General features: G+C 37.8%; 1 protein-coding gene across 2 annotated transcripts in view; it reads left to right on the top strand.

Moving 5' to 3' along the window:
• Positions 1-12,787, top strand: part of WASL (WASP like actin nucleation promoting factor) — a 56,170-nt gene that overhangs the window by 14,591 nt on the left and 28,792 nt on the right. For both annotated transcript variants that reach the window (XM_042792426.1, XM_042792425.1), the window contains exon 2: positions 12,268-12,402. In XM_042792426.1, coding sequence (XP_042648360.1) covers positions 12,268-12,402 — 135 coding nt within the window. The remainder of the gene's footprint in view (positions 1-12,267; positions 12,403-12,787) is intronic.

The raw sequence follows: 12,787 nt of genomic DNA, 5'->3' as shown, positions 1-12,787 counted from the left end.
ACAACATCACTGCCTCAGTTAATCAGTTCTGCCTATGATTGCTCACTAGAACTGCCATGTGAAGCTGTACTATCAGCTCTGCACTGAAGGAAAAATACAGTATTGTGTAATTTAAACTGTAAAGTTGTGAGTGGACATGGACACTAAAAAGTGTTGAGTGCAGAGGAAAAATACATCCTGCTACCCTTTCTGCAACACTCATATAAATAAACACTATCATTAACTGTAAATGAGAAAATTCTTTACGGTTTTTGTTGGTCTGATTGTGCCTAGCAGAGCAGGCAACCTTGTGATAAGTGATATTCTGGCCCCTTATGGAGTTACAGAGGAAGAATTTCCGCTTCAGGGAAGCTTTCCCATTCAGCAGCCCCCTATGCATTTATTTTCAGGTAGCAGGTAGGAAGTTCAGAAAGCAAATAGTCAACTCTGTTAATATCCAAGTTTCAAAATTGTTCTTCATCTCAACTTTTTTGAAGTCTTAACTTGGCAGAGGTCAGTTGTATCCGTTTCTTTTCTCACCTTGAAAATTGAGAATTGCAAACAACAATTCCTTTCCTTAGGGTTTTTTTTTGTTTTTTTTTTTTTTTTTTTTAATCAATAAATGACACTCAAATATTACCTTTGTACTATTCATTTAGATAATCCAAGGGGACAGTGTAACAAACACAAATTGTACAGGGGAGCTTTTCCTATGTAGTAGAAATTGAGGGTCTATAATACATGGCCTGAGAATTTAAACACAAATCTTGAGCTGTAGAGCCCATGCTACAGGATATTGATGAGGGCAAACTCTTCATGCAGTTTCTAAGAGGCCAAAGTAGTAATATGAAAAGCTAAACTAAAATATCTCTAACATTTTTTATTATGTAGCCTTAATCCTTCATAAAAGAACCTAAATGTATGGGATGATGACTGCCCTTATTGAAGGGCTGTGTTGGAACTAGGATAGAGTGACTAGTTTTCAAAACTGCTTTTGTCAAGTCGTCATCTAGTTCCTCTGGTATTACCAACATCAGATTTATTTTTTTGTGGTGTGTGGTCCTGTGATTTTCTTCAGTCCTTACGTACTGAGGCTTCAGGTGGTTTTGTTGCTCAGGAGACCAGGTTATCATGGAAGAGACCGCTGAGAAATGCCAGGTAAGTAGGAAATTACTTTTGTTTCATAGAAATTATTTTCCTTTTGCCATTAAGTTTTGGCTCATGTGCCTTGCTCTCTCTGTTCTTGCATCTTAAGAATCAAGTGTTAAATCTACTGTGTAAAAAGCGTGATGCTGATTTACAGAAGCATTAATAAGTTTGTTACAAAGAATTTACAGCTATGGTTGTCTAAAATGGAACTGGCAATATAAGGCCACCATTCTGTGACACTGCTTCCAAACTACTAAAGTTTGTTTATACAAGGGTGAATTTAAATGGCTTTTGGCCTCCACAGTCCATTGGTAAATGCAGTGCTTTGGACCTCCAAAGAACGAACCCGTACAGGCAGTGACAGTTGTAACTGTTAGCTGTAATAAATGTCACTCTACTCAAGGGGCATCCCTCATGGTAAAAGAATATCTCAGTTTCCTTATCTAAAACAGTTAACAGTGACCAGGCTATCAGGTATTAATTAATGTTCATGCATGGGGAAGAAAACTAACACTAGTTATGTGGAAATTAAGCTGTCTTAACCTTTGCTATTAGCAGAGAAGATAATGCAGACACGCACACCTCCCCCCCCAAAATAATGGATTTATGTCTGTAGCAGCATAATAATTTTTTTTTTTTCCTCTTCATCAGTAGTTCTCAAGGCACTTTACAGAGGTAGAGGTCCATATCTCTGTATTATGAATGAGGAAACTGAGGCACAGGGGAAAAATAAATGTAAAATCATACAACAGGCTGTTGCTAGAATTAAATAAAAAATAGCAGTTTCCCAGCCGTTCAACTGATGCTCTCACTATGTACATCTACTCTGAAAAATCTTTTAGTGTTGTATCCCTGGAATGAGCTTTGAATATGGCCAGGGATCATATAACTACTACATCTTCATGCGATGTTTTTCTGTAGTATACCTTTTTAAGACTTAAAACTGGAAATAACTTTATTCATAGCAGACTCAGTTGTTGGTATTAAAAAAAAAAATCTTACGTTCAATTGTGACTTTCCTTATATCTGAATTGAATATAACTGTTACGTTCAAACATGAACTGCTGAAGGAGGAATTAAAACATACTGAGTTGTGGCACAGTTGAAAGTGTGAGGGGGCTTGCATCTCTAAATACCTTTATATAAGTGGATTGAGTCTGCTTTATGGGGCAGGACACAAGTTGTATACACGATTGCGAGACCAGTTGCTGGCTATTAATCAAAGAGGTTTTACTTTTAATAGCCTTTTCTCAAATTTGTTAATATTTTGAAGGGGGTTCTTTGTTTTATGTTGGCATGAAGTTAATGTTTTCTTATAAAAAAGGGGTTTTTATTTCAGAACTCTTGTTTTATTTCAGTGTTCTCTAAGTATCTGAAATCAAAATTCCTTATTATTTCCTGTCTTCAAGTGTAAAGATTGTAAGAGAAGTTCACCTAAGCCTCACCTCTGCAAAGAAAATATTAGCTTTTTATTTTTTAAAATCTGGGGCTGGGAGTACCAGTAGATACTAAATAGCATTTTCAAGGGCTCATTAATGAGTGTTCCAGAGCTGGGATAATTCAGGAATTCCTGAGGCTTATGCTTCACATCCTTTCTTTAATCAACTTAACTGTTGTTCTGCAGATTTTTACTTGTGAACATGATGATACATTTACCATTAAGAGGGTCTGTAAAGAACTACAGTGGGTCTAACTCTTAAAAAACAGAAACAAAATCAAAACAAACCTGTTCTGTTTTTTCTGGGTGGTAAGAGTCTGAATTCCAACATTTCTCAATGCACTCTCATATGTTCAAAGTGTATGTGAGAATCTGCGTATTAGAACTTGCGATAAATATGGAACTAGTATGTAGCATCTGGAAAAACATTATTGTGTAGAAAATTGAATGGTTGGTGAAGGCTGAAGAAAGAGGACCTTAGTGTATTAAGGCACTGGGTTGCTGGCAGAAGAGAATGTTGACTCAAAGGAACTGGTTTCTCTTATAGCTGAATAGGTAGTGGAACAAGACAGAACAGATTCAAGCTCCAATTTTATCCCATGGTTATGTGAAATTCATGATTCTTGCCTGGAGTCTGTATGGCTTGAAACACCGATCTGCAATTTCTGTGTATGACCATGAAACATGATTTTGAGAATTGGTTAATCTATATATCTGTACCGCGCTCTGTTTGTGTAAGGATAATCTTAGTCTTAGTAGTTTTACCTTTCCATTTTGAGCCATTTTAAATTAGACTTTAACATTTAACCTAAAAGTTTCCTGAGCTTTGAAAAGAAACAGTCTTGTATGCCTTGATTCTGCATGTCTTGGCAGGCTGGAGGTGGAAGTGGAACCACAAGACAAAATGTCTTCTGTAGTGAGAATTTGTGCTCTGTGGTGGTAGGACAAATTTGTAGATGGCTTATGTGCACCACACTTCCTGTTGTTCTGAAAGTAACTAGATGTATAGCTTTAACGACAGAACACAAATAACTGTGTTTTGTCCTGTGTCTGCTGCTTTCTGGCCAGCCAGGAGTTGAGCACCATTAAGCAGTGAGATGCAGCTGAGTAAGCTACTAGTGATGCTGTGCAGGTAAACAGGAAGTGACAGTGGTCATCTTGCTCATCACTGAAAACCCCAGGTTGTGTATGTCATCTGGTAAATGACCTGCTATGTTGAGATAGTTTGGAATATTATAATCTGGAGCATGCTTATGGTTATGGTTATGTCATATCTCTGGAAGGCTGAAGTCTTGCATGTGTTGTCTGAGCTGAGGTTGTATGATTTAAAAATATCTTTATTCTGTGTCTGATAAAAGTATATGTCCATTAATCATGTGTTGTTTGATTTGGTTTTATATGCTATGCTGTTTACCCACATCTTAATTGTTGATCTTCCATGACCCACAGTTAAGCCATGAGTGTTTGAAACAGAGTTGGCCAGCTCTAGCTGAACTGGAGGGTTCTGGATGGTACTGGAAATGTAAATGAACTTACATCTGAAGACACTCAGAAAAATGTGAGTTGTTTGTAACTGACTGACCAAGTGTTAGGAGTGAAGGATCACTTTGCTAGACAACTGCAGGCTTAAGTGTGCACAAGCATTTTTATAGTGTAGGTTTGTTAAACAACAGTCCTTTGTTTTATCCCTTTTGTTGTAACATCACTTCGTGATCACTGGTACTTTCTCCACATCAGTAAAAGATCTTCAGTGAGTATATTGCAGCTGACTTGTGTGATGAACATAACAAGGCAGGGAATATATTCTTAGTTGTTGGGGTTTTTTTTAATTGGCTTTCATCTCTTGATCCCATAGATATTTTGGGCTATGTCTTGTGCAGAACTGTCTTTTAACGTAGATTAAGATCCTCATGATTCAGAAATTATAGAAAATACCTGAAGTGGCTTTTTGCTATTTCAGAAAAACTTATTTGAAGGGAGAAGGAAGAGTAAGAAAAAAGCAGCATTTCTTACACAGTGGCTTTATTTTGCACTTAGCCTAACTTTGCATATAGATGGAAAAAAAAAATTTCTTAGCATCTGTGCATAGTGAATTTTTAAATCAATGGGTGATCATGAGAAGTTAAGGAATGAAAAGCAAGCTTTAAGCTTGAAATTGAATACTGGTGATTGTAGCAAATAATTTCACAAGCAGTAGAACTGGTAAGGCCTCAGTGTCTTCAGTTGAGTAATTTTTCAACTTGCACCAAATAAAGTTTTTCTCATGTGATCGGGTATTTAAAAAAGGTTCCCTCATGTCAGTTCTGTCAAATAATGTGAAATCTTGCTTTAGTTTTCCTGTCTGTGGAGCAATCAGTCTGTCTTCTGAAAATAATGACCTGTAAATGGCATTAAAATTAAAAGATTGTTTCCAGCTGCTTGACTTGTTGAAATCTGCCAGCAAACTTCTGAAGTTCTGTATTTTTTCTTTCTGTGGAAAACTAGCTTAAAATCCAGCCTGTAGTATCTAAAGATAACTGTTTTGCAATACACAGTTGTCTTTAAAGATAAGTTTATTAGTAATTTGTTAAATATATCTTTAACAGCTGTAACAACTTTAAAAATTGAAGTAATCCCAATTTACCCAATTGCAAATAAAGTAGTAACCAAATCCCAGTGGACGAACACTGTCACATGCTGGACTTATTTGTGAAGATTCTGGAGGCAACCTGATGCAAAGACGTAAATTATAAGCCAGTCTGAGAGTTTCAAAATGTAATTACTAAAATCTGATTTCGTAGTCAAAATATTGTGGAGTCCTATCAAGACAGTGTTGTCACACTTTTTTTTTTTTTTTGTACAAGGTGCAGTAGCCATAAGTAGCCCGATCCACTGTTCTTAAGGGGGAAAAAGGCTAGAGAGACAGTCAGATGCATCTATTGTACTTACTCTTCTATGGTCTGGGGCCATAATACTTGTGGCCCTTCAGATGAAGGTGTCAGCGGGAAGCAAAAGCAGTCTGCCTTTAGTGTCTCTGGTCCTTTCTCTCTCCTTGTGCTGTTTCTTCTGATCTCCATCCCTTCCTGTATAAAACTGCAAAAGTAACTAATTACAAGTTGACACGTGTGAATACTTACTGAAACCTTTAAAATTTGTTGAAAGTGTTGATCTGTGTTAGTATTTCTTGCTGTTGTGCCTGAATTGCACCTAAACCATCATACTAGACATCCGTGCTTAGGAAGGTTGGATTACCTACTATCCAGGGCTAATAAATATTGTAGGATTCTGAACCTCATTAAACTCAAGTTTCCTAAGTTTCTGTGAAAGTGCTAGGAACAACTTTTGTCTACTCTAGCAAATGCCTCTGCTACTTACAATGTGGAAATTGCTAGGGAAGCATACTTGCATGTTGTTTATGTGGCCTAGTTAGTTAGGGATCATCTGAATAGTGGCAGGCTTATTCAGTTGATTTGAAAGCACCGTTGGAGGAGATTGCAATGCATGCCTTCTGTAGGATTGCATGGTGATGAGAACATTCACCCGGGAAGTGGGTTATCAGCCTTTCCTAGCAGGAAGGGAACACACTGTTCCCATGTGGCAGGAGACATCCTCAATGCCAAGAAAATAGCTACATTTTCCTCTTTGAAAGGGTACTGCTGTGCGGAAGGGAAGTGAAACTGCCAGAAAGAGCCAGCAGAACTTGGTTGTGTAGGCCACCAAAGACCTTCCCTTGAGAAGATTCCATTGCCTGGTACCTGCAGCAGGTTTTGTTTATGTTTCAGTGTTAAGAGTGATGAGATAAAATGCATAGCTGTATTGATCACTGTAGAAATGTTTTTGGAAGCTCCATATGTTTATGCCACTGAAGATGAGGTAATTTCAGAATGACAGGAAGATAGTAGTATTGCCTAACGCCAATTTTGTTCGCTTTAAATAGCATGAGTTTATTCAGGTATTGACATTTGAATATGTAATTGCTTAAACATAGCTTTTTTGGAGATAAACTAACATTTGAAGCAATATTTCTGCTTGATTGTATTTTTTTTTTTCTGCAGAATACTTGTAATCTAGAGAAGGAAATGGCAACCACAGGGTTCTGTCTAATTGCCTAATTTCCTGTGGATTAGTCTTGATTTCTTAGGGAGTTATCTACCCTGCATTCTCACTCCTGCTTCTTGTCTTTCTCATTCATGAGTCTTAGTGAGTTTCCATATCTTCTTCCATGACTCAGATAATGCTAGGCTATTAAAGGTTGCCTTGGTACTGAAGCTTCCTGCCCTTGCTGTGGTCAAGGTTAGAGTTACACCTCACTAAGTGTCTACCACAGTGAAGTGGTACTTCATGTTAGTATGTCTCTGTCCCTGGAAGACTATTGCTTACTACAGTTTTAATGTTGTTGAATAGCAACAATCCTTTATTCTTTAATAGTCACTTTAGAAGCAAACTGCAGGCTATCTTCCTGGTCTTGCATCAAAGAAGAAATGAGTGACCCAAGAGAAGCAGCCAGTATCACCCAGTCAGGCTTCAGCATGTTGGCTTAACCATAATATGGATTCCCACCATAGCAGGTCTTTAAAAATGCCTGCCCACAGGTGCCTTCTCACCAGCTGTCATATTGATCAGGGTAACTTTTCCAGATGCATATGTTAAGGAAAAGGTAATAGAAGTATTGATTTATGTTCTTACAGGGTTTGGATTGCACACAACTATTCACCATAGCTTTTTTCACAGAAGTATGACAGTAGCTAATTGTGTTCACTGTGATTTTCAAGCCAAACGTCTTCAGACTGACTTAGTGAAGAAGCTACAGTCGTTGTATCAGCATGGCTTGTTTTCAAGAGGCTGCTCTGCTTGGAAACAACTGCTACTACTCGTATTCTTGCATTACAGGTCAAGGTCTTTTTTTCCCGGGTTTTATCTGTAAGTTACTTCCAGGGACTGGGAAGTATAACTAAGAAAAGCAAGCCTGTCACGTGTGATTAAATTACATAGGTGTGAAAGGGTCTGCACCTTTATTGGTAAAAGATTGAAAATCACTGCTAGTGTGTCTTCAGTAGTACTGTCAACATGTAACATAACAATACCAAACCATTAGTAGAATACATTAAACTTAGTTGCATTTTTACAACACTAAAACTGGAGTGATTAAGCACTGGAACAGGTTCCCCAGAGGTCATTTGGTGCCTTTAAACTTAACTGGACAGGATCTTGAGCAACTTGACCTCAAGGCTTTTAATTACCCTTGCTGTGAGCAGGAGGTTGGATGGGAAGACTTACAGAGGTCACATCCAACCGAGGTTATTTTGTGAGTCTTTGATCTTTGCACCACAGGCAGTTCTCAGCTGTACGTGAACACTATAAAAACATCCTGATGGGTCTTGAAATGCTTTCTGTTCTGGTGTGTACTGAGGTGACTGAACATCCTCTTACAGCCTTAATCTTGCTGCTGCTCTTTGTTGTGACTGTTGGCCCACTATGTTTTAATGTCTGTAGTCTGTAATTTCTTAGCTTTTCACAACCCATGTCAACCACAAGCAGTCTAGTGTGATGGCTCTTTCTTGTAATGAGATGTACCACTGCTTGCATTGGTGTGCTTTACTGTTTTTGAGAAACACTGAGTTACAGCAAGTCATTAACTTGACAGGCTACTGCTGCAAATGTTCACACCAGAAGCTGATCAGAGTGCATGAATATCTGCTGCCCAGTTGGAAACGATCAGTGACTGCTGTGATCACATTCTACAAATGTGCAATGACTACTTGTGGCTACCTCTTGCAGGCAGAAGGTGTTTTCATGATCCTTTTGTTGATACCACCTATGTGTGTCCAAGGATGAGACCAACTCTGCCAGTGAGGCAGCCAGTGTACAGCTGACACCAGGCTTATTGCTTCATAGCTAATCAGTTTGAGGGGTGTGGCATATCTCTGGAATCAATGGCATGTCATCCAGCTGGAGGTTGACTGTGGAAAAAATAAAGGGAACTGAAGGGGTTTGATTTTCATCTCCATGGCCCATCAATTTTTGGTGGGATACCTTACTTCTTTCCCCTATGCACCTTTCCCAAATATATAGGTATATAAAAAGAACAAGGTCCTCACCAAAACTGTTACACAAAGCAGTCGTGACAACTTCAAAATCCTCCACCTGAAAATGCAGTAATAAATTTCAGTAGTAACAAATCAACTGACCGTATCAGAGAAAAGATACTGATTACGTTGGGTATTTAATGGCAGTCCTGGTCAATTCTGTGAAATTCCTGTCTGTGAAATCTGAGTGACTTCTTGTGAGGAGTTAGTTACATACAATTTTAAAGAACCCATGCTTTTAAATGCAACATTCTTTTCAAGAATGCAGTGAGAAACTGAGATGGGTGTATTAACTGACTTCAAAATTGACAAAGTGAATGTTCATTCAGAAAATGCAGTAGAATACTCAAATTATGATATTTATGTAAATGTTCTCAGTTGCTGCAATTTTGTAATTAAAGTTGAAATTTTTTTAAAAGTTGAATTTATGTGGCTAGGAATCATAATGAATACCAGTAGGTGAAGATTATGGTTCATATATTTTTGCAAATTTTAAATTTTGCTGGTAAGTTTGTAAAGGCTGTGGATGATTAAGTATTTTTACCACCTGTCTCGCAGAAGCTGAATAGCATGAAGCTTGGCACCACTGCTCTGTATGATGAAAACGAAAAGTGGCTGAAGTAAAAGGAGTTGGATTTCATTGTCCTTCTCCCCCCAAAAAAACACTTTATATTTTTCCTCTATTGTCCCTCTGATAATATAAATATATATATATATAGTGGTGTAACAGTGGAATTCGTAATTATATGTTCTAACATGTGAAAGCCTCATCACAGTCGGTCAACACTAGGAATTTGCACAATGCTAATGAATAAGTTAAAACGTAATTGAACTCTAGGCTTGGTAGGCCTCAAAACAACACCTACTTTAGATTCAGTGAAATTGTTCTCTAACATGTAAATTAAGGTCTACTCATAAGGTATCCAAATGTACGTTAAATCTACTATGATTATTCAAAATGAGGACACACTCTTTTTGTGTAATATTATTCTGTCTATTCATGGGGTACATGCTGTTTCAAGGTTTTAGATACAAACATCGTCATCAAGTTACAGCAGTTACTGGTTTACACAGATAATTCAGTCAGTGCTTTTGCTGCTAGCTACGATAGGAAGCAACACATAGGGAGCCCTTTCTTGACACAGATCACTGTCTTCTATACCTTGAATTCAAGTGTGTAATTCCTGCCAAGCCCACACATTTCTGTGGGTAGTCCTGTTGGGGGGAGGTTAGTGGAGCTGGTCTTGTTTTGGAGGGTTGAGAAGGCTTCTTGTACAGATAGTGGGACAGCTGCTGAGATTGGATGTGATGCCTTCATTACAGCTGTAAAATGGCCCACGCTTGCTCCTTTTTTTTTGTCCTTAGATTATCAGTTTAACAGTGAGATGATACTGGAGAATCGAGAGAAAAGGCTGTTAGCAGAAGTTTTGAACAAAATCTGGCCAGTTGGGCCCAAAATTAAGTCTTTGCCTGTTGCAATGTAAGGGAGAAAATGGCAACTTTTATACCTGCAGCTGAATGCCAGCTGACTGTTTTGTTGTGGTAGTATGGTTAATTCAAGGGTCCCTTTTTACTCATGTGACAAGTCCAGTTATGATTAAATTATTCATATTACTCTGTAGGTTATAGGGACAGAAGTTTTACTCTACACTTAGTTGTAGAGCATTTGAGAAGTAACTGTGAAGCTTTCTTTTCATCAATCAGTCATGCTTTAACTTTTTCTGTAAGTTACCAGAAAGATTAGTAGTTAGCCTGACAACTTCTGAAGAGGTGGTTGCAAAAAGAAACAGAATTATATCTTGACTTGTGAGAGTTACATCATAGTTCTTGGGCAAAGGTTAAAGCTTCAAGGAGTAGCTGTCAGTCTGGCTATATTACTTTGACTCTACTTAAAAAAAAAAATGAAGTTTTTTTTGATAAAAATATCCCATGAAATATAAGTTATTATTTTGGTTATTTTAAACCAGTTGAAAAGTGTGACATGGGTGATACTGATATTTAGTAGATAATCTTACAGTACAAGAAGACATGCCTGCATTCTAGATGTCCCCTGTTTTGGCAAGTAGCCAGCATTGATGAAGGTAAAGTAATGCTTGTAGAGTGGGTGGGGAAAATCTAGTATGGAGCCCATTACTCAGACTAGATATGATCCCTCCAGAAGGGTCTTGGAACTGTAACAGAACTATGAAAACATCTGTTTAATATTCCATAGTGAAAAGGGAAATAAAACTCTTTGACTTACAGGGAAAGAAATAGAGAGCAAAACAGAAAACAGTATTGTTGTGACCCTGTGTTCAAAAGGATAACGAACTGGATTAATGAAACATAAGTCTCATCCCCAATCGCAGAAGGATGTAGTAGGACTAGGTAGGATCCATGAGAGAGTGACAAGGCTAATTAAAGTGTGGAATGATATATTTTTTTCATGGTACAAGAATGACTTAAAACTAGTGTCACTTCCTGAACAGCAGAGAACTTACAGGGCAAAAAAGTGTGACAAGTATCTATACAAGCACATGCAGCAGGGAGAGGCAACTATGAAACCGTTAACACAGCCTCCTAGTGTAAGAAGGAGGGACAGTCAACTGAAACTAGCAGGTGGCAAACTTTCACACAGGTAGCTAACTATTCACAGAGCATGTAAGTGAATAGTGAAATACAATCCTGACCAGTGTTGTGATGCCCAAGAGTTCACATGGGTCTGAAAAGTGATTAGTTAAATCCACAAAGGAAAAATCCAACATGTGCTGTAAAACATGTATGCTGGCTTAGGGGAGCTTTAAGCTCCAACTTGACAGTTGCTGGAGTTATACTCCCATGTTGTAACCGTGTACTCTTGTATTCTTATCTAGGCATCTGGTGCTGCTGGAGAGTAGATCCTGGGCTAGACAGCCACTGGTCTGTCCCATTACAGAGCTTTTAAGCTACATGTCCTTATGACTTGACTGCTAAATAAATATTCTTCAAAGGCTCATAGGATTCTAGGGTTAGGACACATATATACTAGAAAATATGCTAGGGAATGTTCCCAGTGACTGAAGCAATCTGGTGTAGAATAATCTTGATCTCTTATTAAAATATCTCGGTTTGAAAACAGGATGATTTCAAGTTGCCAACTGGGAACAAGCCTAGCTCATGTGAATTCTTAAACCATGCCCAAGAATTTTAGGAGTTTGCTAGTTGGCATCAGCTAAAATCATGCCAGAGATCATTTGAACAATTAAGCAATGTAGACAGTTGTGTTCCAGCACCCAGGAGTGTTTCCAGGCACTGTTAATTTACAGTTCTAGCCTGAGTATTGCATTTCTATCCAGTTTGAAGTACTGAATAGAAAGAAATTTAGTTGCACGGTAGGGCTTCTCTGTGTGACCACTATAGTTACTGGCCTGCCCCTTATGGGCAAAGTCTCTTTGCTGATTTGATGATCAAGAACAAAAAGTTCAATTGGGTTCTTAAACTGTCTAAATCTTGTGTAGAAGTGATCTGGGGTTGTTTGAACTTTACAGTGTTACCACCTAGGAATTATTAAAATTGCTGCCTAGAACAAGGAACAAAATTAAAAGATGCTTGGATAAAAGATGAAATGTAGAATTTGTGATTTTTACCTTAGAAGTAATAGCTACCTTTTCCTTTTAGACGATGTCATCAGCAGTTGTTCAAATATATGCAGCAGATCGCAATGCCATGTGGTCAAAGAAATGCTGTGGTGTAGCTTGCCTTGTAAAGGACAATCCGCAGAGGTCGTATTTTATCAGAATATTTGACATTAAGGTAAGTGTTTTTTTTTTTTCTTTTACAGACTTTAAGCTTGGTTGTATTCATTCTCCATTTTGAATTGAATTAATGTAGGTTGTCGTAGCTGCAAACTCAGAAATTCTCAAGTAAATCGTTGCACTTCAAGTTGTGCAATTACAGTGCTTATTAATAGGCAAGTGCAACTTTCTCAGGTGTTCATAGATGTCATCTTTTATGGATGAAATAAATATCAGATACAATTTTCTTACAGCTCATAGAAGCTGTCCTCTAAAAATCTGATTAGTCAAACTAGTGAAACTTAATATAGTGTCACTGATATGGGTAGCTGACAAAATTCTAACAGGTGTTACTACTTTGGATAATATTAAATAGATGCCCTTTTATGTACTTGTGAAAACAA

Source organism: Tyto alba, unplaced genomic scaffold (genome assembly GCF_018691265.1).
Source record: "Tyto alba isolate M040663 unplaced genomic scaffold, T.alba_DEE_v4.0 Super-Scaffold_2, whole genome shotgun sequence".
Classification (NCBI taxonomy): Eukaryota; Metazoa; Chordata; class Aves; order Strigiformes; family Tytonidae; genus Tyto; species Tyto alba.
Note: the sequence above shows the minus strand (reverse complement) of the source record. Positions and strands in the feature narration are given on the sequence as shown.